Source organism: Pavona decussata, unplaced genomic scaffold, assembly GCF_977016875.1.
Source record: "Pavona decussata unplaced genomic scaffold, jaPavDecu1.1 SCAFFOLD_166, whole genome shotgun sequence".
Lineage (NCBI taxonomy): Eukaryota > Metazoa > Cnidaria > Anthozoa > Scleractinia > Agariciidae > Pavona > Pavona decussata.
This window is the reverse complement of record NW_028145577.1, coordinates 595,361-621,393: the sequence shown is the minus strand read 5'-3', so window position 1 is coordinate 621,393 and position 26,033 is coordinate 595,361. Positions and strand designations below refer to the sequence as shown.

The window sequence follows — 26,033 nt, the reverse complement described above, 5'->3', positions numbered from 1 at the left end:
CACTTAATAAATTATGGCATTTGTCAATCATGATGGACCCATTCGTAAAATATTGTTTTTGCCACTGGAAAATAGAATTCATATCTTCAAAACACCGTGTAATTTTCTTTGTATTATATAGGCAATAAACATACAGGATGGAGATTGAAAAGTTAAGTGTAATCCAAATACAGGTAGTTTTACAAATACTGAACTTAATACAAAATACAAAATACTCGGTGCCCAAAGCATAGAAATGTTTAAACGGTGAAAATACATGTGAACCGGACATTAGAACTGGTTTTACGTAATGAAAACTCCATTACTGACTCTGACTTGAATCCTCGGATACGGTTATTTTCAATCTCTTTTCATTACGAATCCGTGAAGGCTGTTCAGCACGACCGGAATAAAGTTCCTGTAGATGAACCGGGTAAAAAGTAAGTCAACTCAATTTTTTCTTCTATCAAGACAGTTGATAAGGTTTGTGGGGTGCTAGCAGATTTGGACAACACTGCAGAGATTTGTTGTTTTTTCTTATCGGAAAACGTTGAGGATTTGTTCAAGGAGTTGACGTTTTTATATCCAGTTATCTGAATGATTTCGCCTGGCAGTACACCATTCTCCACCAGCTTCTGAACCAAATGCTTTCTGGTGCTGTGATTCACGAGTTGTTTGTCTGTTTTCAGTCCTGAGTCTTTTATTATGTTCTTGAGCATACATCTTAGAGAATTGACTCCAAGCAAGGGGCATTAAACCACTTTTGACCTGGTTTCGGGCTTTCGTTATTAAAAGCAGGATAGAAAGAAAATTCGGCGGTGGGGCGGCGATTTTTGTAGGCCGGGTAAGTATTAGTAGGACAGCGATCTGGGTTGTTCTTGTTCTCGTACATTTCAAGCTTTTTCTCTCCCAATCTCGAGGGTTTTCACCAGTACACGTTTTCGTTTGTCTTTCCTTACTGAAATCGACGAAGCGGTTTCCCTCCGAATCAGTCTTCAATTGCAAATCACCCCAGCAAAGATCGCTATGCTCTTTACCGGGCCTCATCCCGAACTAAGTGGGGGACTAGGGGAGTCAATTCCTAAGACTCCATGGCTGTAAAAAAATTGCGATATCTTCATCTTATAGCGGATCCTCTGCCGATTGGGTCTGTTTCCTTTACCGATAGATTTTAACTGCTTTTGTTTCTTCTTTAAAATATCTTGCACTTCGTGGAATTCCTTGTCGTTAAGAACTGAATCCATAGTTATTTGTTTCGAAGATAGCGGTCGATACTTAAGAGAAAAGCTCTGATAGACGAGGGCTGATACTCGTCGCCATTTTTTTTTTCGAACAGCAAGCACGATATTTTGATGATTGCTTGTAGTTCCACGGGCGTAATATTTCTCTTTTCTCCTCGCAAGTTCCGAGAAAATTTCTGAAAATCTTTAGATTAACAGCGTATTCTTCTTGGTAATCGCGTTCTATTGTTTTTCGGAAAATGCATTTACATCATGGTCCCTCACCACAACAAATCTTGCGGCCGCCATTATTTTATTCCAAAAAAACGAAATAAGTTCATTCAACAAAAAAGACGGGAGTCGTGACGTCATTGGCCGATATGTCACTCGCGAGTGTGACATACGGAAAATACGTGACTCGGTTTCCAGATAAAGTGGTTTACGAATTCTACAAGTCTTTAAGTTTTCAGTGAAACACTCCGGTCCCGTATATCTCTACAAATGCCGTGGTTGTCTCCACTGCCGGAGCGACAATGTTACTTTGGAAGGAACGTATAACCTCGATAACTCGAACCCTCACAAAACTCGAACCAACATCGATTTCCCGTGGATTTCGTTCATACGTTTACTATAATTTTACCCTCGGTAACTCGAACCCTCGATAACTCGAACCTCCGTTAACTTGAACCAATTTTCATTTCCCTTTAGGTCTTTTTGTATATAATTTTACCCCCAATAACTCGAACCACGTTTTGCAAGACGTGACAAGTAAAAAAATACAATATTGTAGATCAAAACATTGAATTGATTTGAAACAACCGATCGCGAGTATTCTTCCAGTTAGTCCAGGGTCGTTTACATTTCATCCCCATTTCATCAAGCTTTGCCGCTGAAGTCATTCTTCAAAGTGTCAATAAATATTTGGTGTCCCTTGAAATGCAGTGTGCATGGCACTTGCATACCTTCCCCATCTCCGCGGTTAACTACCTTGTCAGTCACCATCACAGTGCAGTTGTTCTTGTTATCGGCACGCAAAAAAAATAAAAAACTGTCTTTGCAAAACGGCCTGATTTGGCTTTCATTAAATATCCAACAACCTCGCCATCATGCTGCACACGCGTACTTGTCGACGATATTTCTTGGTTGTGGAAAATCGTTTAGCTTCTCAAGAAGCTCTGGGGACCAAACTTCTTGATACACATGATATCCTTTGACAAAGGAATCCAGGTTAAAAGAGACAGTGTCTTCAGATGTTTTTGGAGAATGCATAATTACATAAAAAACGAAGTTGCACCTCTACCTCTCAGCATAAACTTTCTGTAATCAAACCGGATGTTCCATTTACAGACGGCATTACAACGACATTGCTTAAACAGACGACAGACAGACAGACGATATGACAGACAGACAGACAGACAGACAGACAGACAGATGACAGACGACATTGCTTAAATTGCGAAACCACATCTTGCTGTTCGCTTTCAATGAGATTCAATATTACTGCGTGGAAATGTCTGAAAAGAAGTCTCTTAAACGTAAGATAACCACCAAATCTTTGGAGGAGAAATGTAAATCTCTCAAAAATATCGAGAATGGTGTAGCTAAGAAGGGTGTAGCAACAAAGTATGGCATTCCTTTAAACGCGTTGTCCACGTGGGTGAAAGGTAAAGAGAAGATTTCAGCTGCCTTCAAGAATGGGAAAAGTCCAAAGACAATGAAGCTCAAAGGGGCAGGTTTTGACGCTTTAGGCAAAGCGATATACAAGTGGTTTATTAAGGCACGAGAGCGAAATTTTCCTGTCAGTGGTACCTTGCTTAAAGAGAAGGCAGTTCACTTTGCAAAAGAGCTTCAGATTGATGATTTTAAGGGTTCTGACGGCTGGTTCGATCGCTGGAAAACAAGACATAGCGTCACGTTTAAGACGGTTAGTAGATAGAAGTTGGGTGTTGAGAGACGGGAGGTTAGGGAGGTATGACGTCACAGTAGCCCAGGAGGCTGACGTCATCCGAAAACAATGGCATAACGGGAGGGTAGGGACTGGGGGTTAGACCTCACAATAGCCCTGGGGTTGCTGTCATCAAAAATGATGACATCATTAGCTAAAAATGAGTTGATGTCATCGTTAGAAATGGATTAAAAGAATTATTTTTAACCACAGCGGTCGATTGTGAACAATTTTTACCGTTACCGCCTTATGGCAAGAAGTAGCGATTTTCCCTCGAATGAAATATCATCCCTCAAGAAAAAAATTTTGTGCTCTACCGGGATCTACGGTTTCCAAGCTAAAGAATCTACATTCGGAAGTCTTTTCAGAAGTTAACTGGGGAAGATTACTGGTTCCATTTCACTCACCATTACACAGCCTGATTATGTTAACTCTGTCGAGGTTTGTTGGGGACTAAACAATCAAAACTGTCTTCTGTTGTCTTTGCTTAGTACAGTGCTCCGAATAAGAATATTCCGGTTCATTAATTTCTTGCTACTAAATTGTGTATGTTAATTATGGCGCGCACTGAAAAACTCACACACGCAGGAGGCCATTACTCCTGACAGGCCTAGTCAAAGTGAGATCACTTTGTTCACATTGCGGTATGCACAATCTCAGTATTAAATCATGAAAACATCTATGTTTTTAAAACAACAAAGAACTGAGACGAGGCCTCGCAACCTCGTTCCCAGGGTCCTTTCTCGAGGGAGGAAGAGAACGGACCCTGAGAACGAGTTTGGAGACCTCGATGACGAGGCAATCCCCATATGGATATTCTGTAATAAGCTAAGTTCAGAAGAGGTTCTCGACGAAAGCTGTACGTACTTGAACCGTTTACTTATTTGGTACTGGTGGTTCTTCGGTCACTTTGGTCAGAATTGTGACTGGGAAACGTTTTAACGAAATCTACTTGCATACTTGAGCAAATGAAATGAAATCAAATGAAATACGAGCCGCTGAAATTGAAAGGTCATGCCTTTTGAGTGAAAATTAGTTGAACCAGCGTTTTATTCAGAAGTTTAGCAAGATTTTAAAAAAGCGACGCGATGGGAAAACCGAGAAAATAAGCAGTCATAGCGTTTTAGGTATATCCATCAAACAATTGTAGTGTAAGTGTTTATATCCAAACTTGTAGAATTTGTAGATAAAGTGTGCGTGACAATGTGCGTGACATGTTTTTTTTGTGCAATATTACGGATAAAATGCACCTGAAATCAAGGTTGAAAGCGCTTCTGATTTTGTAAGTCCCAAAATTCAGTTTCGTTATTTGTGTTAAGGGGAAACATCTACGGAGGCATTTTAAAGATATCCCGATTTATGCAAAGTAGGAACTTTTTCATTCATCTGCGCTTTATTTTAACAGTTTTCAAACATAAATATCTTAAAATCGGAGACACCCATGAACCTCAATACACATTTAAAATATTCTTCTATGAAAAAAAAAAAGACCTTTAACACAAAAGACAAAGTGTCAATTTTTATTATGTCAAAGATATTGGTGAGAAATGCGGCAATAAACAAAATCACCCCGTAAAATTTGATTCATCATTTACTTGAAAACGCTCTTACAGATTTGTTTCTAATTTCGCCTACCAGTTGTTTACATTGAGTACTTTAAATCCTGAAAGTTTCGTCATAAAGAGTCTAACTACATTTCGAGATAATCGACAATGTTTAAAATGAGAGGCTATGCGCTACCGTGGCTATGGTAATAGTTGTTGCTTGGAAACCGATGAGAAAATTAACTTTGATCATATGTTGAAATGATGATGTTGTATGAAGGAGATCAAGGTTTATCTTCTATGCGAGATCGTTTGCCAAATTAAAAAGGCCAAGTAGGCAAAACTTACTTACCTTTGGGCCAAGAGAAATTATTCGTGGACACTTGACCCAAAAGAATACCCAAACACAGTTACAACGCAGAAATTCAAGCGTTAATACTTATTACTTATAATCAAACGCCTTGACACCTTTCTTCGAAATTAACATGCGAAAAAAATTATCTTGTGGGTTAGCGTTAAGTGAGTTTGATGTTACCACTTAACATATTTTTTACTATCATTTTTTCCCGAAAATGGAAAATTCCTTTTTAAAATGAACAAAATTTTTTTTTTACTGTAACTTTTATGTCTTTAGCTTATATTAGTGTTCCCTTATTGATTTTGATTACTTTCCGTTCAATTTCCGCGCATCCCTAAAGTTTTTGGAGTAATCCACAAATCCAACATGGCCACCATTTGACAATCATGGCGTAATTACCGTGTCATATGACGTCATCACTTCCCATTGGAGACCTCTAAGGGATGGACCATTAGTAAAAATCAGAGAGGGTGACAATCCCCCCCCCCCCCCCAAAAAAAAAAAAAAAAAAAACGCTGCAAAGGAAACTTGTCTAAAAAAAAAAAATCCTGCAAGCGGTGGTACAAGTGGTTTTCAAAAAAAAAAAAAAAAAAAAAATCATGCACCGAAAATATTTAACCCCCCCCCCCCCCCCTCCGGTTTAATCTAATGGTCCGTCCCTAAGCAAACAAGTTCGGAAACTACTTTCTGTCCAAGTCTCATTCTTGTAACTGTTATACTTACGAGTGTAGATAGGGTTAAAGTACAAGCGGGATTATTAAGATCATGTTGCGCAATTCAAGAAGAATAAAAGTTGTGTTTACCTTTCTGAAGACAGCTTGGTTTGGAGCCATTCCATTGCCTTTGAAAGCAAGATATCACAGCAGATCCATTCAAACTGAAACCTTCACTGCAGCGGAATGTGTAGATTACACGACCATCTTCTGTGTCGTTTCTTACTCCACTTCCATTTATAAGAGTGTACTCTATTGGAATGCATCCTGCAAACAATGCAAAAGACAGTACTTTATTTTGAATTTCGTTAACAATAGTCAACAGGCTTGGGCAACATCACTGTAGTGTCCAATCAAGGGAGAATGATTCCGAGATAAGCTACAAGAATTTATTCTGCGACAAAGTGCCTCGCATTTTAAAGAAAATTGGTGGGGAGTTAACGTCAGGCGTAATTGCTAAACGTAGAACGTTTAGTTCATTGGAACAAGCGTTATACTTTTATTTGCGTTAACCATTTCGCACGTTTCACACTAGATTAAACCAAATTTCTTACTTGCTTTTTATTTGCTTTAGGTAATTATGTCAAAACCAAATTAAAGGATAAGACTGGAACAATAATAATTTTCAGAACAAGTCGAAGCGAGCCGACTGTTATCCTTATTAGTTCCACTATTATTATGATTAGATTCTTTAATTTTTTTTTTAACGACGATTGCTAATTAGACAATAAGCTCACTGAAGTCGACGTCACTTTGATAATTTACAAATAACCCTGGTTTAATTTAGCTCTAAAAGCAGCCGGGCACCCTGTCACCTCAAAGTGGCACCTTTAATGAGTTCAATTCTTTTGTAATATATGCTTACCTGGAGTTTCCGTTTCATTCATAACCGCAATGAAGGTTTCTACAGCCTGCTTGCTAGCATTTCCAATGCTGATCTTACCAGTTGTGTGAATATCAAACAAACACTCTTTGTTGTCGCCGCACAGGTTAAGTGCCTGTTGGCCTAACGTGACGTTTCTGAAAACCAAGTCAACTTGATCTAGAAATATTGGCAGGTAAGCTGCATCAAAGTAAGATGCATGGTTCTTTCCCTCGGGATAAGTAAATAGAGAATTATTCGCTGTGGTAGCCCCTGGAAAGAAAATGATAAGATAAGTATTATTTACTTATCTTATCGCCAATATCTTCCGCCTTGGTGGCCGATACGATATTACGAGTGTAAACCGTTTCCTTCTACATGAAATGATGCATTATCATTGCCCCAGGATGTTATGCTAGTCCATCACAGGATTACTCCCAGCAGTCAGCAATTTTTTGGCTTGACCAACTTAAACACCTGGGTAGGAGGAAGGAGGGTCTTTAATTGAGAAAGGAAACGACATTCTAGAAGCCAGTCAATCGAGCCTTGAAACGCGACGTACTGGAGTATTTTTGCATGAAAGAAATTATAGCTTTTACTATATTAATTTTGGGGTTTGAGCATTGGGTGGAGCCTTAGGAGGATATGTTTGGCATGAAAACAGTCATGACATGCTTAAATATATTAGGGCTACGACTTCTTACGTCAAAAATTAAAATATTAAGGAATATTATTTCTTATGGGAAGAGGTGGCAAGAGAAATCTCAAAAGGTAAGATGGAAGGCGAAAAAAATTGAAGAATTTAGACGGTTAAACAATTTGCTTTTACTTAAAATACTTAAAATTAGTTTGGTTGATTTGATATTACTCATCACCCGTACAAGTCAATAATGGCCATTTTCATTTGACGGAAACTTTACGCTAATATTAAGACAACGATTAGAACTATTCTTCTCCATTTGATACGACCAAAAGCTCTTTACTCTTAATTTAATAAAAGGAAGTCGATTCTGATAGTCGACCGAATAACGAAAAATAATCGGAGCTTGCTCGTTCCCGTTTTAGTGAAACATACGGCGTTTTCTTATTGCGTTCGACGTAGAAAGAACCCACTCTTACTTGCGTTTGGAGTCGAGATTGTATTTGGACAATCAACGAATGAATGGATCTTGGGACGCGTATCTGGTCTCCCCCGCAGATTTTGCAGGGGCGGATGACATCATCACCAAATTGGCAAACGAGAAGGAGCCTGGGATCGAGATCATCGAAAGCACTCCCTAACCTTTGATTATTGACTAGTTGATTATATGCAAGAGTTTTTCGTTTGTTCTTGCTTGCATGTTTGTTTGTTTGTTTTTGTTGTTTCGGCTTTTTTGGTGTTCTTAGTCAGCGATCAGTGTCAGTGATAAGTCTGGATAGCTTACTATAATAAACACGTACATCGCTGTCCAAACTCGTTTTCGTTTGTTCTTGATTGCATGTTTTTTTGTTTGTTTTTGTTGTTTCGGCTTTTTTGGTGTTCTTAGTCAGCGATCAGTGCCAGTGATAAGTCTGGATAGCTTACTATAATAAACACGTACATCGCTGTCCAAACTCGTAATGAATCCTGATGTTGCTTGAGTTTGTATTAAGAATTGTGCCGTTGGGGAGCAGGAGATCATTTTCTGTATCTCCATCCCACAATCCTAGAAGACCGCTCGTGTTTCCTATATAAAAAACGACACAAATAAATGAATGAATAAAGAAATAACATTCCATAACCAAAGGCACAAACGATTGAATGAGCAAGGAGATAACGATTGAATGAACTAACGAATAATTGAATGAATTAATTAATGAGCAAAATTAAGAGGACATTAAACAGTGCTGTGATAAATTGTTATAAACTTGATAGCTGTTGTTAGTAGAATATTCCATGGCACGTTTATGTTTGCAACAGGACGTTTTAGCCTTATTTAGTCTGGGATGACTTCAATAGCAGATAGATATGGTAATGCAAAACTCCTCATGGTCAACATGAGGGACCATGACGTCTTATGAAGTGGGAATTAGGTGAATGGTTGTACACTCCTCCATCTTGGATCCGCCATCCTTGATATATAGCGATTTATCCAACAGCTCACAAAACTGTTCAGTTTGGTTTGAAACTTATGAAAACAATAAGGATACGCTAAAATAGTACTGTAGACGTACTAGGAACAATTCACTTACAATAAATTTAGGAGAAGGATAGACTCAGAAAAAGTCAAAATGTCGAAAAAAATCACGGAAGGTCAAGAAAAATTCAGAGAGGATATATAACATCAAAATATTTGCTCATTGAGTTTCGCATCAGGGGATAATGGTGCCAAATAACGTAAAACTATATTATATTAAAAAAAAAAGAAGAAAAAAGAGCAAGGCCTTCTTGGTATGATTTCGATTACTTGATTTTTCCAAAACGTTTACGAAGAAGATTGAATTAGAAGATTTGGATAGTTACAAACAATGACAGGGCATTAGATTCAGACTATAAAGTATAAAGTTAAGCAGGAAATCCATAAAGTTCTTTGTTTCTCAAAGAAGGATAAGTGGCTTTTGCTTATAAAATATATTTTATAAACTTTAACCACGTCAGTAGTCCAATAACGCCGATATCTTCCCAGACATCCCATCGTTCTCCTACAATCGCCGTTCTGAATAGGGATGGCAACAAGCTCAACGTTTTCGAGAACAAAAGCTGTGAAACTTAACAATGTAAGAACTTAAATCATGAAATGGTTTATCATACCCTTAAAAACCGGCGGTAAAAGCAATATCATCTGCAAAATTTCATCAACTTGCTCAACTGTCACTGATATTCCAGACTCAAATATGGTGGAGTATTTTGCAGTGTTGTTATATTTCAAAACAGTGACGTCATTGAAATCTATCATTAACTGTTCGTTGAATTCCACGATATCTCCATTCACTAGCACTTCAATCTCGTTGCGATCGCTGATTTGTATCTGAAACGAAAGTTTTAAAAATGCTTAATCGATTGAATGTTACAACAACCATCAACTTTATCACGCTGCCATTTACATTTTTTGCTGTCATCAGGGATCAGAGAAAAGTATACTCCTACATTCCAGGATGTACATCTGAAAGAGACAAATATCATTAAGGGACTATGTCACTAATGGCGCATGCGCACGTTGATGAGAAGGACTTTGAAATCGTTGACCCAACTTTTTCAAATACCGTCAGAGAGGTCAGAAAGCTGTTTGGATCGCATCTTTGGAAACTTGGGTCAATGTTTGATTTACAAACGTTATTTAGTTATTGATGAAGCTGTTTGTTGCGATATTTGTGAAAGCTTTTGCAATGGCAAAAAAAAAAAAAAACAAAGATCCCGCAAAGAGTTGCTACATATTAATATCAACCGAACTCTACTGCGCATGTGCCCCAGTCGACATAGTCCCTTTAAACTTTGATCTCGGAACTTTAGGCTAGCACAAGTTGTTTTCCGTTAGGTTATTATGTTATTAATCCTGCCGGTTTTTGTTACGGAAATGGTTATCGATCGTAACATCGATTTTTGGGAAGTTTCATATTTCGTTTCCTTGACAATTTCTTCCATTGTTTGCACATGGAAATATTGATTCACTGTCTAGGTTAGTGCCAGGATTTGGAATGGAAGGTCTTACTTGTACAATGTCCGAGTTGTTTTGCTTCATTGAAAAGGCTTTATAAACTGTTGCTTTAGTAGTATTCCCACTTTGATCAACCAATGGTTGCATTCTTGCTTGGAGATTGAATTCAGGACCATCCACGCGGATAATGTGGTACTCTCCATAGCCGTTAAAAGTGTATTCTACTCCATCAAGTGTTATCATGTGTGGATCACCAAAAGCAATGGCTACAGAAAAAAAGCGAATCAAGCTTAGAAATTAACAATAATGTTGTTGGTAATCTTTAAAAAGAATTTTTAAGGGTTAGGTCACAGCATCCACTATTCGTCCACCGGCCATAAGCAATTGCTACAGTTTACAAAAGCCCTACAATTAGCAAAAAGTGTCGCAATTGTGTCTTTTGTGTTTCCGTTCTCCCATTTTTTAGAAAAAGACATTTGCCACATGTTTACCCTATCTAGAGCGGGATTTTTGATGTTGTCGATGTCTTCTTGGGCCGAGGTGGGAGGCGGGGGATGGGGGAGAATTCCGCCCCACCCCCATAACATCGCAAATATAAAAGCCATGATAGTCTAGTAAGAATTGTAGGATAGGTAGTATTTGAGATCTGCAACACGAAGTGATGACGTCATATGAGGTGGTAATTAGGTCATGATGCCCAAATAGCGCACGTATTTGATCCGCCATCTTGGATTTCTGGGATTTTCCCAAAACTTCAAGAAAGTCCCGAAGTTGAAAGAAAAGTTATCAAAACGAATGAAGGAACACTAATTTTAGACAAAAAAATTACGGAAAGAAAAGTGATTTCACTTCATCTTTAAAAAGAAATTTTTATGTTATTAAAAAAAACTGCCTGTCAAAAAATGGTTGCCATGGTAACATCAAAGTTAATCTACAGTGACCACATCAAAATTTTCAGAGATAAATTTCTGAAACAGTCTGTAAGTTTCTGGGGGCTTGCTCAAACATTAAAAAAGCTATTCAGGTTCAAAGTCACCTTGGGCAGAAATCCCCCCCCCCCCCCCCAATAGGGTTAAATAACGTTTCCATTCAATTGATTCCGATTTGTGGTAGAGCCATGTTCGCTAAAAGCATTCCGTTGCCAAATCTCTTTGTTTTAGCAACATGGCCTTCAACAGTGAAATGGCAGCGCCAAATTTAAATTGCTAACGCAATTTTTTTGCGCTAAAATATTTTATTTGTCTAACTACCACAATGCCATGGCCAGATTGTACAATAAACCCTCTGTTAGCCTAAATCCGATGATGACTGCCACAAAATGGTAAATGAGCCATAATATACCATGCCCGAGAAAAAGTGAAATCAGCAAGACCTAGCAATTTTTATTGACTGTTTTTAATGAAAGAATTCTTCCACTCGTGTTTGTTGGATATGAGATGATTCATTCTTTGCTCTTTATCATCTCATATCCAACTCACGCTCGTGCACTAATTCTTAAGTAAACAGATTACCTGGTCTTGGCGGCGCATATCTGGAGCCGTCGTCCGAAGGTCTTTTCTCAAAGTACTTTTCACAGTTTCTGAAGTTGTCAGATAACACACAGCAGTCCAAATACGGCAAAATATCATGAAAGAAATGGGAGAAGACTGACATCCCCTCTTCAATATGGAATCGATCCAGGGATCCTCCGTTAGGCGGACCAAGTAAGTTTCCTATTCCGGTGTAACAGCATTGCTGCCCTGCACCTGTATTACTGGTACAAAAACAGGGAAAATTATATTAATAGGTTCATGCAAAGTCTTAGGATAAGAAAAGACATCTCAGTAAGGACCAGTTGACTTTTTCTTGTTTTTTTTTTTTTTTTATTGAGAAGTGAAACGACATCCTCTAAAAGATAAGGAATAGTCTGACAGTTCATAGTTTTAGAAATTCCGTTTTGCATTTTTTATTATAATTTTACTTTTCCTTGTACTTTTATCCTTTTCCCTTAAATTAATTACCATCTATTGTTCTAGTTTTAATTTCCCAGTTTTTATGTAATTTTTAATGTTGCTTTATTGACAGATCTCGCCTGAAATTTAACTACTTATGGATAATAGCGATTTCTTGTATAAAGAAAGTCATTATTATTTTATTATTCCCCTGTCACAGCCCACATGAAATGATTTTGAATCGCCCGCTTCAAACTGAAATAGCTTTCTTTTGACGAAAGATTTTACTTCACTTCAAATTCGACAGAAAAACATACTATTTGCAGCCGTTGAGTATTGCCAAAAACCAAACCGAATGAAAACAAAACAAAGATACTCTGCACATGCATATTTCCGCCGCAAACATTTTTTTCGATCCAACATAATTAAAAGCCCGCAGGCTCTTTTTCTACTTCCCCGGTAACAACTTAGTCATGAAAGCATACAATGCCTACGAAATTATTCTTAACGGGTTTTCATGCGTTAATTGTTTACTTAAATGTAACTGGGTAGTCGACTGGGTCCCACCCCACGACCCTCTTCTTCATAGGTTCTGCAACATTTGACATTTCAAACAGCATGTTATAAAGTCTTGGTAGTTGATAGCCTTTGAATTAAGTGCATCAACAATTGCGCGTTAAAGACTACTACACGGACTGATCAAATAACATGTTAAATGCGTTGTTAAAGTATTTTGCAACCCAGGAATAGCTTTGTCAGGTTAATTTAAAGGAACCGCGATTTAACATAGTGCTGTAATGTTAGAACAAAGACCAGAAGTTCCCCAAAGTGTGGGTAATAGAAACCCTAGCTGAATCCTACATACGACAGGCAAATCCATTACTTTGTATGTATCATGTCTGTTTGTTTGTTGTTCTTGCTCTTTTAATACCGCGACACTCAAATATAACTGCTAATTTCTTTGTTGTTGTTGTTGTTGCTTTTTTGTCTCTCACAATACAATATGAGAGGCAACTATACTTGTAGGATCCGTGCATGCCAGGTGCATGCAATAGTCTTCTAACAATTGTTACTTCTGCCATATTATATTTTGACTGCTCGCGGCCCTGTTCAGCGATCCAAAGCTAAGACCACGGTTTTGTAGTTGATTAAAGCATTTTAGTAAAGTACTTATATTATCCTTCTTGAAAAAAGATTGAAATTATAATTTCGACTGTTTTATTCTACCTTGAAATGATTGTCCTGAAGCAGTGCGCGGCACCAAAGTGATACAAAAGACATCGGTACTCAGCACTAGGGTTACAGTATTCATCAGAGACAAACCGGCCACGATCTGCCAGGACTTGAACAAGAGTTTGTGGACATGGAAGAAGAGAAGCGTCATCTATAGCGAAAAATAAAACAAAAAACAAGCAAACAAACAAACAGACAGACACACCTTCATACACTATTTCAGGTCACCTTTCTGTTGCAATAATTCAGGCATTATTAGAACTGAAGAGACATTTATACTTAAAAAAAAGTAGGCAACAGGGTTTTGAGAATGAGTCATTAATTATAATCCCGCTCGAAAAATAGTCGTTGTCAATAAAAAGACACTCACGTGATATGAGAAGATAGAATTTCTTGCAATATATTAAGAGCAAAATCATCAATTCCAGGGTTTGAAAAACAAACCTGGGAAAATGTGGCTACCATGGTTACATCTGATTTCTTGGCCACATGTCACCGTCCAAGAAATTGTGATATCTTCATCATACTCAATTGTTGTAGCTCAAGTGACTTAAGGCTTCGTTAATTATCCTCAAAAGTCAGCATAGCATTTAAGGAGCTGATGTCTCCTAGTCGCAGTTGATAAAAAATCATACACAACCAAAGGGGATTCATATAATAACTACCTAATTCCATTGATCAAACGGAGGTCCTACTAAGTGTAACGTGACATTCCCCACCTGATGACGTCACGTAACTGGTTTTTTAAAATGGGGAACATTTATACTCATAACTTTTGAAAACATTTGCCACTAAAATGTTTAGTACAATCGTGCCTATGGTATTTCGCATTTAAAGGTGGAACCCCACTCTTACATTTTAAGACATTTTGACATTCACCATCCCACGTAACTTATTTTCCTTAATTTACCGTTACTGTTAGAACGTGGACATCATTAAAAGACGAAATGATAAAGCCCTTGCTAGGGGCCATTGAAAACACAACAGAAAGATTCAAACATCAGGACTCGAGGGAAAACAAAACTAACTAGTTTCCCGAGGGACCATACATTAAGTGCTTTGTTATATATTAGACTTTCCCTTCAACAATCACAGCAAAACAAGCAAACAAACTACTGAGAGGGTAACAACTGCGGAATTGTATCTCGATCGGGATACACTTGTATTTGATCAGGCGCACGTGACCAAGAATCAACCAATCACAGTGCTCGTATTGTTGAGAAAACTTCTAGGTATATAACAATTCCACTTATTAAGTTTGGTTTCTTTTGCTTAAGTTATAAACATCCACGCTCTAACCCCTTCTGTAGCTCTAAAGAAGATTTAAACGAATATTTCAACGGTTTATTCTTACCTGTGTAAATTCTTGGGTTAGGCTGCCTATCGTACCACAACAAACACTGTTTTCGAGCAAAATCTGCTGGCACGGTTTGCCAGGCAAACAGATCACTCCAGATCCATTCGGCCAGGGTATACCCATGCTCGCTTCCTGTCTTCAATAACCTTACCAATGTAGTGAAACGGTGGCTCTCATTCCTACCCTTTGAAGTATAACTACCAATAGGAGAGTAATTACACAAATTTTGTAAGTAACATAACCTCTGAATTAAGTCACTATATTGACTGGTGTTCCGCGAATCTTGACTCAACGACAAATATACAAGCGTTCTAAAGAGAACAGAGAAAATGGTGAATTATTTTAATTAATACAAATGTTGACACTTTGAGTGAAGGATAGTTTCATATTCCAGTTGCCACGATTACTGGCAACTGACTATGATCAACTGATCCTGGCGATCTTGTGAAAACGTGTTACCCAATAGTTTGTAGCAATATGGCGATCGAATAGACCTGAAACTTTTGACATGTTCAGTTTGTTTAGCTGAAATTAGTGAACAAATAAAAACTCCACAAACGGTTTGTCACTACTGCCTTAGGTCAGTCAATATCCCATAAGATTGCGTAACCAACAAGGAAACTTAACTTGCGTTTTTATAGGATTTGCTTGTGACAATCATGTGTTGTCAATGTCACCTCGTCCCTGTGATGTGATATTTTCCCGTATTCTAGATCTTACCCAGATCCTTGCCCCCTCGGTACAAAAAACACTGCTCTGCCATTGTTCAGCTGGTTTTCTCTTAAAGAGTACATGCTATGAAGGAACACGTGACCATCATCTGTCATCGAATAGCGTGCCAGTTCAATAGATACTGTCGTATTCTCGAGTCCAAGATAGACTGGGTCCCAGGTAATTTCAACAGAACGTTGTTCATCCCAAGTGTACATTCTCTGTCGAGTAATGCGGGGTTGGAACCTGTTGATGTTAACTATAAGCAGAATAGGCTTGTTTGCTATTTGATTGAATATAATACATATTCTAATTGGTTCCCTAAGAAGTCCGAATTTTGCTGGATGATCCACTAATGTGCAGTGCTCTGAGTAAATCAATAATGATAGTGATAGTGATAGTGATAGTGATAGTGTTAGCGATAGTGATAGGCTATTCATTTATTCCAATCTAAGAAGAAATGTCCTTCTATCTCCCTTTAATGTAGCCAATTACATTATACATTCAATACAAGACTTCGCTTTAAAACAACAACTGTGCCAAAGACTTTAAAAGCAAGGGCCAAGCCGTACACTTGCGAAAAATTTTTAACTTTGAAAAGAAGGGCCACTAGCGATCCCGAAGACCACAACTTAACCGTTGGATCCAGCGTGAAACAGAAAAGAAAAAGAGTATCACTACTCCCCCGAGGAGGACGTTACACTGAAATATAAGCACTCTGGTAAAGGCTGTTTTCCATATGATCGCGGATCGCAGATCGCAGCTCGCAGCTCGCAGATCGCAGATCGCAATAAGGTCTGCGATCTGCGATCCGCGATCATATGGAAACCAGCCTTTAGACAGAACATGGTTCTATCTTCTGCGATCGTCTGCGATCAAGATCGCAGGATCGCAGGCGATCGCAGACCTTATTGCGATCTGCGATCTGCGATCTGCGATCTGCGATCACATGGAAACCAGCCTTAAGTTTCCTTTAAAGTGCAACGGTTGTCATTCACACACCTGTCCCAGTAATTAATACGTTATTGACAATTGTTTAAAAACAAGAGATACTACCGATTAAATGGGTAAAAATGACCCAGTCACTACCTAAGGATATGATTCCTTCGAAGTCGAAGCTCTTTCCTCCATTAAGTGACAATTTGATTAGCAGACTTCCTGTCACATTAAGAATGGGCACGGTGCAGTACGCTTGGATGTCGCTGATATACGTCCCGTTGGTTCTTTTCCCACTAGGAAATTCGCAAACAATCTGATCCAATGATTTGAAGCAGGGACCAGATATTAATATGTTGTCACCACCAAGCATAATAACGGACCGCGGCGAAATAACAAGTGATCCTGGAAAAAATGCACAGGCATAAAAGAAATATTTAACATAGTGTACATAATTTGTCATCAAAATCAACTAAAATAAAAACACTGTATAGAGGCCTAAAGTCCCCATTTCAAGAGTGTTGAGGGTATGTCAATGAAAATTTGTTAGGAAAGTAAAAAGGACGTCCAAAACTGTTTTCGTTGGCGCCTGCAGAATCGCGCAATAACCTCATATATCTTGGAAATTACATCATAAAATCATTGTCACAGCTCCCACTTTTGAGCACTCATCTTGGATCGTGATTTATTCCAAAACCTTCGAAAGTTGTATGCAATCACCAAAAATAAAAATACCCCAAACCAATATTAATACGAAAATGGCATAAACATGCAAACGTAACGGAGGTACGCTGAAAATTTCTGAACTAAAAGGGATCAATAGTTTTTAAAAAGTGGTTGTCTTTATCGTTGCCACGGAGCTTTCATATCACCAAATCTTTGTGGGATTGATTTTGGTAAAAACTACAAATTTTGGCAGTTATCGTTTTCAATTAATTAAGTGTTAACATTAAAAATTAATAATGCTCAAGGTCACCGAAAATCAGATCCCCCCAATCCCCCCTCCCCCTTCTCCCCCAACATTAAATAGGGTTAAGACTATTTAAGGTTATTCATTTATTGCCATCTAAGAAATACAGGAACTGGGGATTGGCATTTTGTCAATATCAAATTTTTCAACTGGGACGTCTCAACGTGGCTTTCAAATTAAAGATGCCTCTGTCACTAACAAAAACTTTAAAAAGGAAAATACCTCCCTGCGACTGGCTCCTCCACTGTTTCAAAAACTGGAAACGGGAAACAAAGACGCATACCTTTTATTTTGCATCCACCTGCTTCAATTTTTGCACTATCAACACGGAACATCCAGCGGCCGGGGATTGCAACATTGGATCGGTTAACAAGCTCAAGCACTTGCTGAGTACCTGAGCCCGGAATATTAAAGTACCGAATACCATCACCAGCGTTGAACCCTGCCTAACCGGTAAAAGAAGGAGAAATATGTTAATTGTTTTTCTCATTTTGTAAAAGATAGCTCAAATCTCGATGACTACTTTCAAGAGCTATTCCATGAAGGTTATCAGTGACTATTCATTCAGAAATTCAGTCTTTTTGAGGACCAAAATCTAAACCAGTTTGTATTGCTGGGACTAATGCTTCGTGGCAAAGAAGACAAAGGTGGACGTCTTGTTACGATAAACTGTCAACCTTGTAGAATATACCCGTCTCACCGGACCGAAATTTTCTTTTAAGTAAATTAATCTTTATGTTAGTAACAGGAGAGAAGCTTATAGGAACACTCGTTTAGGATCATGATCAGTTTAGCACTAAGACACCATCAAATTTAATTTACATTCTGAGAGCTATGTCAAGTGTCTTTTCCAAGCGTCACCGTAATCTTTTTGTGGACTGCTAACGTTTCATCAAATCGTCAGGTATTGAACTTTGAAAACTTTGAGAGGAAGTCATCGTCAACAGTAAGGACACGAATTACGGGTTACTTTCGCGCCGACTTTGTTTTAATATCTGAACCGTCGTGATGCCACGTTAGCACGGCAGGCATTATTTCAGTTCTTTTGACATTTTTTCTCATTTAAGTTCTTTGTCTTGGTTTTGATCACTTTCAGGTCAATTGTGGCGGTTTCCTGGACCTAGGGGGAAATTCAGAAGTTCAAGTTGGCCGATTCAGGATGGCCGCCATTTGGCAATGACGCAATTGTCACGCCATCTGACGTGAGCAGTTCTCTTGCGGACCTCAAAGGAAACATGCTTTGAGGTACAAGTACTTTTTATCCTCCAAGTGTCATTGTGACTGTCATTGTTAGTTATGGAGTGGGGTGCAGAACCCCCCTTTGCTGGCCACAGAGAACGAAAAACAGCCTGCTCTAGATTGGGCTAAACAGACTAAAATTACAATACTACAGTGCTCTTCTCCTGCTCTATACATTAATGAAACCCACCCCAAAGAAAAACTACCAAATTCGGGCGTTGCTCCACGACACAACCGATTGTCATACAAATGAACGTTGAGGGCGTTAACTTGTCAATGTAGTCAAATGTACGAATTTTGATTTAATAGCCAAAGTACAATGACTGTTTGAACACGCTCTGTTCTGTTACTTCAAAACTTAAAGACAACCGAAAGCAAGTGAATAGTACTTTTTGCGCGCGCTGATTGGCTAGCTCGGAGGTGATTAGCCAAGTATTATTCACCTCCGAGCAGCCGAAGAGAAACAAGATGACTTCCTGTTTCGCCACGGTTACTTAAGGAGAAATTATTTCGATAAACTAGGCGGCTGTTAAAAAAAATACATAAATGGAAACAAAGTTTGGTTTGACGGCATTAAATGGTAAGTTACTTAATCTTTTCAACCTCATATTCTAAGGAGACAAAGGACTCAAACTACAATCCCTTGTTTACGAAAACTTCCGAGCACCAAAATTACAATAAAAAAAAATAAATAAAAAATCTAATATTTTTCAGCATGATTTCAAGAACAAGATGAGTTTGGCAGGAAAATTAAAGAAATGACACTGTAGGAACTAAACAAGTGTTTCCAACAGTTTTATTTGTCTGCAAGAAAGCGATACGGAACTTTCTACAATAAGAATCGCTTACCGCGTGGCGCGCGAGATTTTAAAATTTCATACCATATGTCGGTATATTGTCAGAAATAAAATAATGTTTTGGTCCGCTTGTTATTCAGCTTGTGTGGTATATCCTAAAACAATTATTCCCCTCAGTGTCGGTGAAAGTGATGGATATTTACCTCGCCGCGAATCCATCACTATTCACCTCCACTTCGGTGAATTATTGCTAAATAATTAAACTAAACTATTTAATTAGCTGAAGTAAAAACAAAAACAAATCAAGGCAAAAGAAAAAAAAAAGCCATAGGTGTTCGTTTATTGAGGCCGGTGGGGATGGAGGTTGTTACAATGAGAGACGGCTAGATTGCTAGGTACATACTAAACCAGATACATACCTGTGCTGCGATATGTTCACTCGCCATTCCAGCAGTCCATGTGAGTTTATTATAATTAAAGATCGCAAAGGAATTTCTTCCGTTTGTAATAAGAACAGCCTGGAAGGTGTTGTTCTGAAAACAAAGGAATAAGCCAAGTTTGAAAAGACGCAGGCCTGTCTTAACCGTTAATGAGCTAAGGATGGGCTAGAAAGCAAATAAAGGAAACTAGCTCAGCGCTTGTGTTAGTACGCGTGTACACCTTAGTAATACTAAGAAACTTATCAGGTATATGTAGGTATATACGTATGTTAAAATGCTATTTAGCCCTATCTAGACCGGGTGGGGGGGGGGGGGGGGAGGAGGGGGAAAATTTTGCCCACGGCGACTTTCATTGAACGTGAGTAATGTTTTCTAATATTTCAGCAAACAGCTTGAAACTTCAGCACTTTTCAGGAAATTTACCTGGGAATAAATTGATGTCACTGGTAACTGTTCATTGACTTGGCCATGGCAATCAAGTTTTGGCAGGCCATATTTTCAGAAAATGAAAGATTCCTTTTTAAAATGCAGAAAAAATACTTTCTTTCTGTAACTTTTATACTTTTATGGTTATTAGTGTTGCTTTATTGGTTCTGATTATTTTTTGTTCAGTTTCGGCGCTTTTCCGATGTTTTGGGGAAATCCAGAAATCCCACATGCAGTGGCGAATCTAAGATGGCTGACATATAACAAACATGATGTCATTACAACGTCATATGACGTCATCGCTTCTCATCAAAACATCTTTGGACGTACTATGTCTACCCCAAGTTTCGTTGTCATAGCTTTTTTACTTCCGGGTATGGAGGGGGGAGGAAAATCCTCCTAATCCCCTCCATCACTTCGCAAGTCTTGGCCTTCTTGTTAACTCTAGGAAAGGGAAAAGGTACGAGGCTTGGTAGCTTTTGCCTCGATATATTTCAAACTACCGAGGTCAATTGGATACATTGCAAAATGATGCCAAGTAGAAGATCCTTAATCGAAAGATATGAATCCTATACTAAACTTATATATACCACTGCATTTCCAAAGATCGATCTATTTCTAGAGACCTTTCAGACTACATTTTCCGTCAAACATTTAACTTCTCTTCAAATGAGAATTATCGAAAGCTTGGAAGTACTCAGGATGACCAGTGTCCGAGTCAGGATTCATGTAGACTGACGACAGGTTTGAAAAGCCCAGTGACATGCGTATAAAACAGTTATACTTTTAGAGTAATAGACTCCTGCTTAAGGTAATTAGGAAGGTGGATATTTATGGGGTCACGTGGATGAAGAGGCAAGTAAGTAGGTAGGTAGGTAGGTAGGTACCCGGCTTAAAGGATGCGAGGTTGTCAAGGAACCTATTTACACGCAACACGTTATGTAAGTATGTAGACTGATCGGTAGGTTGGTTGGTAATTAGTTAGGAAGGTAGGTGTAGGTAGGTAGGTAGGTAGGTAGGTGGGTAGGTAGGTAGGTAGTAAGGTATTTAGGTAGCTAGGTAGGTGATAAGATAGGTGAGTTGGTGGGTATGTGGGTAAGGTAGGAATAGGGGTAATGTAGCAAGAAAGCAAGTATTTACAATTCATTATCTCAATAAGTTTAAATAGTATTTAGTCTCCTACCATGTATTTTTCAATCCCCGAAGCGCCATAGAAAGGCACCTCATTCCATGTGCTAATCAACAACCACGTGGCTCGAAATTGTCGATGTTTCACATAGGCGTTTCTTACGTCATCAGTAGCCTGCTGAAGGAGCCCTGGATCCTTAGTCTCTCGATAAAATACTTGTCCTGTTTCTCTGGTGTCCACATCAGCCCAAAATGGTGCTACCAATCGCGAATTATTGCCGAGCGGGAAAGTGTCCGGGGTATACGTTGAAACTTCCAAAAGAAAGGAGATTACACCATTGGTGTTGATCTAAGTAAAAATTCAATTTTGAGGCGTTAACATAAAGTTGATGAGAATTCGTTGACAATTCGTCTTCGATTCCGTTGAACACGCAGACCGATACAAACAAAAATAAAACCTTCGGACGTACAATAAATCCACTCCCCCACCCCCTCTGCTCCCCTCCCCTCCCCTCCCCTCCACTTTCCTGCCCAACCTCCTGACCAGGCTATAAAGATGAAAATACAACCAAATATGTAGCAAACGAAAATCCCTCCGATCCTTTGTTCCTAGTTTTCTTTTCCCAAATAATCCAATGTAGGCTATTTAACAATTGATTCATGCTTAAGGGTGCGTATATCAAGTTATGATGCACGCGTGCAGTTTGGAGAGCTCTAGAGGAGCGTAAGAGTTGCTCGAGGTGTCGCAGAGAGAAACTCTAGCTTCTTAAGTGAGTAAGAGGGTTTCTTGGAAAAATAACATCGTTGGTTCGTTGTGAGGGTCAGGAATCTGACTGAGGAGTCTCACAGAAATTCGAACAAGTTGCCTCCAGTGTATATTACGTATTCAAATGTTTCCTTTCTTGAAATCATATCCAAAGAAATTCACTTCAACTAAGTTCAAAGTACACTGAAAATTCTCTTCTCTTTTTTTTTGTCCGCAATGGCTTAGAAAAAATGTGCACCAACAGATTTATGCAATAATAAGAAACAAGAAACTTGCCACATCGAAATAAGATGTCTGCAGCTGTTAAATTCATAATTCTGTGTCATGACTAATAACTATGGTTTCAAAGCAGGTAAAATTTTATTTCTTAACCCTATCTCGATGGTTTTTTTTTCTTTTTGTCTTCCGCCCCTCCCCCAATTCCCTCCCCCCCCCCCATAACTTCGCACGTGCAAAAGCTATGACAGTGAGAATTAAAAGGTAGGTAGTACGTTCTATGAGGTGCGCAACGCGAATTTAACACGTCATCACACGTCATAATGTGGTCCTGTTTGTCAAATGGTGGCCATTTTGGATGCGCCATCTTGGGTTTCTGGATTTACAAAACTTCAGGAAAGTGTCGAGATTGAACGTAAAGTAGTTAAAGCTAATAAAGGAACACTAATAGAAGTTAAAAGCATAAGAGTAACGGTAAGAAAAAAAAAAATTTTTTCGTCATTTTAACAAGGATTTTCTAGGGATAAGTTTTTGGGCGCTGGCTCAAATATCAAAAAAAGTTATTCTGGTTCAAGATCGCCGCAAGCAGAATTCATCCCCCCCCCCCCCCCCCCCTTTACCCCTCTGGTGTAGATAGGAGTAACCCTATCTAAGACCGGTATTGGGCAGGTTCTTCCCCCGGAAACTTATGAATCTGAATAACTTTTGCTAAACATTAGAGCAAACGAGTTTTGTTCGGCCGCTTGACTTTAAGCTTACCTTGTTGTCGCAGTTAGCCAAGCTTTACCTTCAAGAACTTGCTTCGAACGTTTTTGCTGTCGGTCTCTAATTATGGAGTATACGTAGCCTTGCCTTGTTAGGTAACGTTCAATTTCAGTACGAAGACTGTAATGTTCGTATAGTCTTTCCCGTCTTTTTTACGCTTTGTTGCATGAAAATCCTCGATAATTTTGTTGAGTGCCTCTGGTTCATAGTTTTCAATATTCTGGTCGTAGCCCTTTTGTGCCGTCCAAGACCTCCAAACTTGTAGCCAGTTGTTTGTGCTTTGTTTAGTTTGTTTGCATTTTCCTTTAAACTTTCAATTAAAATGATGTTACTCTGTTCAAACCTTTTCGCCATTTTGTTTCGAGACAGCCGATTTGCAAATTTGCGTACCTGTCAATCATTATAATTTCACCTTTGTTGCACTAATTTCAACATTCTTCACCCAATTGCCCATTTCTGCACTACATCTAGGATAAATTGGGTCACTTTCCACCAACCAGGTTGTAGAAATTTTTGTATGTATATTATTACTAAGATTAATAACAACAAGAGCTCACGCATGCAAATTTTGAGAAGAACACTTAGCTGGTCGTCTGCTCTTCCCGCGAGCTCTTGTATTAAAAGCGAACTACTTCATAAAAGAATGTTCTTATGGGAAAGCTAGTTCTATAGTCAAAACCAATGCAGCTATGTTTATTCCCTGTACAACAAATCAACTTACAATATTTACCGTTGACTTGAAGATAAAAGAAAAGGGGATAGTTATGTTCGACGGCCTAAATAAAAGTGGCTAAAGTCCTCAGTCGATTATTTAAAAAAAATTTCCTTTGAAGTGTAACTGCTAACTAGCAAACGCAGTTGGAGGCCAGAGCAAACCACTCAGTCAATCCAACCATCTCCTCAAGACCAAAGCATCCAAACTTTGACAAGCCATTGCTGTATAACAGATTTGCTACCCTTCACTTTTTCCAAAAGGATAAAACATCAGAAGCACAGGAGTCTCGGTCAAGAAAGAAATTGGCAACAGGCGAAAACGACACGGGTTATACAAAATTCCAAAAGCCTTTTGATTATAATGCTTCAAGAGAAAACTCAGCGTCGACGCGATCAAATTATGGAAAGATATACTTCTTCAGATAAGAACAGCGAAGGTAATGGAAGAAGAAAAGGCGACCGTGAGTTTATTATCTTAGTTTCGTGCTTGATGAGCTTTCCGAATAGCTGCATTGGAAGTCCAGTACTGTTCTAAGGGTCTTTGCCCCCATCCAAATATCGGCGTGCTTAGGGAATTTGCAATAAGCCCTTTATACTGAAATGCACTCAGAAACTTCATGTCCTACAGAAAAAGATAGGGTGACATAACATGCATGGTGGAAGTAAATTCACTGGATTAATTTGTAACACTTCATAATGTTTGCGGAATACCACACGTATTATTATGACACGTTTAATAATCATCATTTTTGAATACATAGAGGATGCTTGTTTAATATGATGCTCGACATTTTCGTCTTAGATATTTTTCGTCTAAGCTGTTACTAGCATTCAACTTCTTTTGACCACATTTTTTGCATACCTTGTATTGGGTTCGGCAACTCAATAGTTTTGAAAGCTGAAGTTTCTGAGCGGAAGCTTATGTATTCAATTGCAGTGTTAACCAACACATGATCAATTTCACAAACATAACACTAAGCTGATCGCCTAGCTTTCCATGGGATCTATTAAATAATAACTAGTAAATTTGATAAGACACGTTACTCTGGGTAACGCATTTTTCTTATTCAACCAATATTTCCAGTTCAGTATTTTTCCGTTCCAAATAAACAAAATTTCAATCCCAGATGTGCATACAGAATGCGTACAAAACGGTTCAAAGACATGTACAATGAAACCATCAGCCCAGATTCCTGAACCACTCAGTTTGATCTATATTCTTTATACAAGATCCGACGCAGAACCTCACTTTCTTTAGAAACTAACCCTTTGGTCTATTTGTCACATTAAAGACGGAGAACTTGGCACTAAAGTGTCGCAGCCATGTGTTGAAATTGCTGGACAGCTTACAAAGGAGGAAGACCGGACCAGACCACTGCCGGAGGAACGATCGAAAACACGCTTCTGTGAACAACGTTTTGAGAGTCAACAGTCTACTCAAGGTCAAAGCATCGAAACATTTACGAACTGTTGTAGTGGGCGTTATTTTCTTTGAACAGCGAGATATTCATTGATCACCAGGGCCGGGTTGTTCCAAAGCCGATTAACGCTAATCTACGATTAAACGTTAATCGAGGCTAGGTTTTCATACCGCTCGTTAAAAATCATTCTAATTTCAAGCTAAAGAAAAGGTAAAGAAAAGTCTAAGTCAAAACTGACGGCCAAAACTCCTTTGGAAGAATCTTTATTGATTAGTAATTAAACCCGAATCAAAGTTCACGTTAATCAAGGATTAGTTTAATAGGGATTTGAACAACTGGCCCCTGGCGTAAAGCTGCCAAATGTATGTATTTTGGCTAAAAGCGCAGTTTAAAAATTAAACATTGTTACAAATTAAAGCAAGCTATACTTACAAACAGTGAATTGTGATACTGGTCAAAGAAAGGGAAAGGGATTGATATTTGAACTTCTCCAGAGCTGTCATCGTCATTCCTCGAAACAACCTGATCTCCTTCACCTGTTCCAAAAGGATAAAACTTCGGAAGTCGAATGGCCTCGGTCAAGAATGAAATTTGGCACCATGAAAAAACGACACAGGTTTTATAAAATACTGAAATCCTCATGATTTGCTTCGAGAGCCAAAAATCAATTGCGCTACCAGCAACTGACAGTGCAATATACTGATCTAGATAAGAACCACACATAATAAAAACAAGATTAAGATTAAGA

General features: G+C 38.6%; 1 protein-coding gene across 2 annotated transcripts in view; it reads right to left on the bottom strand.

Moving 5' to 3' along the window:
• Positions 1-26,032, bottom strand: part of LOC146464276 (sushi domain-containing protein 2-like) — a 29,763-nt gene extending 3,731 nt beyond the window's left edge. The window contains exons 1-14 of one of the 2 annotated variants that reach the window (XM_085129996.1): positions 25,718-26,032; positions 21,459-21,752; positions 19,829-19,942; positions 17,657-17,819; positions 16,557-16,808; positions 15,477-15,726; positions 14,754-14,953; positions 13,394-13,550; positions 11,747-11,988; positions 10,290-10,501; positions 9,392-9,608; positions 8,202-8,327; positions 6,625-6,894; positions 5,850-6,026 (exon numbers count right to left, since the gene is read on the bottom strand). In XM_085129996.1, the coding sequence (XP_084986122.1) occupies positions 5,850-6,026; positions 6,625-6,894; positions 8,202-8,327; positions 9,392-9,608; positions 10,290-10,501; positions 11,747-11,988; positions 13,394-13,550; positions 14,754-14,953; positions 15,477-15,726; positions 16,557-16,808; positions 17,657-17,819; positions 19,829-19,942; positions 21,459-21,752; positions 25,718-26,008 (2,965 nt within the window). In that variant the 5' untranslated portion in view covers positions 26,009-26,032. Of the gene's footprint in view, positions 1-5,849; positions 6,027-6,624; positions 6,895-8,201; positions 8,328-9,391; positions 9,609-10,289; positions 10,502-11,746; positions 11,989-13,393; positions 13,551-14,753; positions 14,954-15,476; positions 15,727-16,556; positions 16,809-17,656; positions 17,820-19,828; positions 19,943-21,458; positions 21,753-25,717 lie in introns of those variants that run through there. The other variant, XM_085129997.1, reaches the window with a different exon arrangement.
• Position 26,033: the final 1 nt, after the last annotated feature.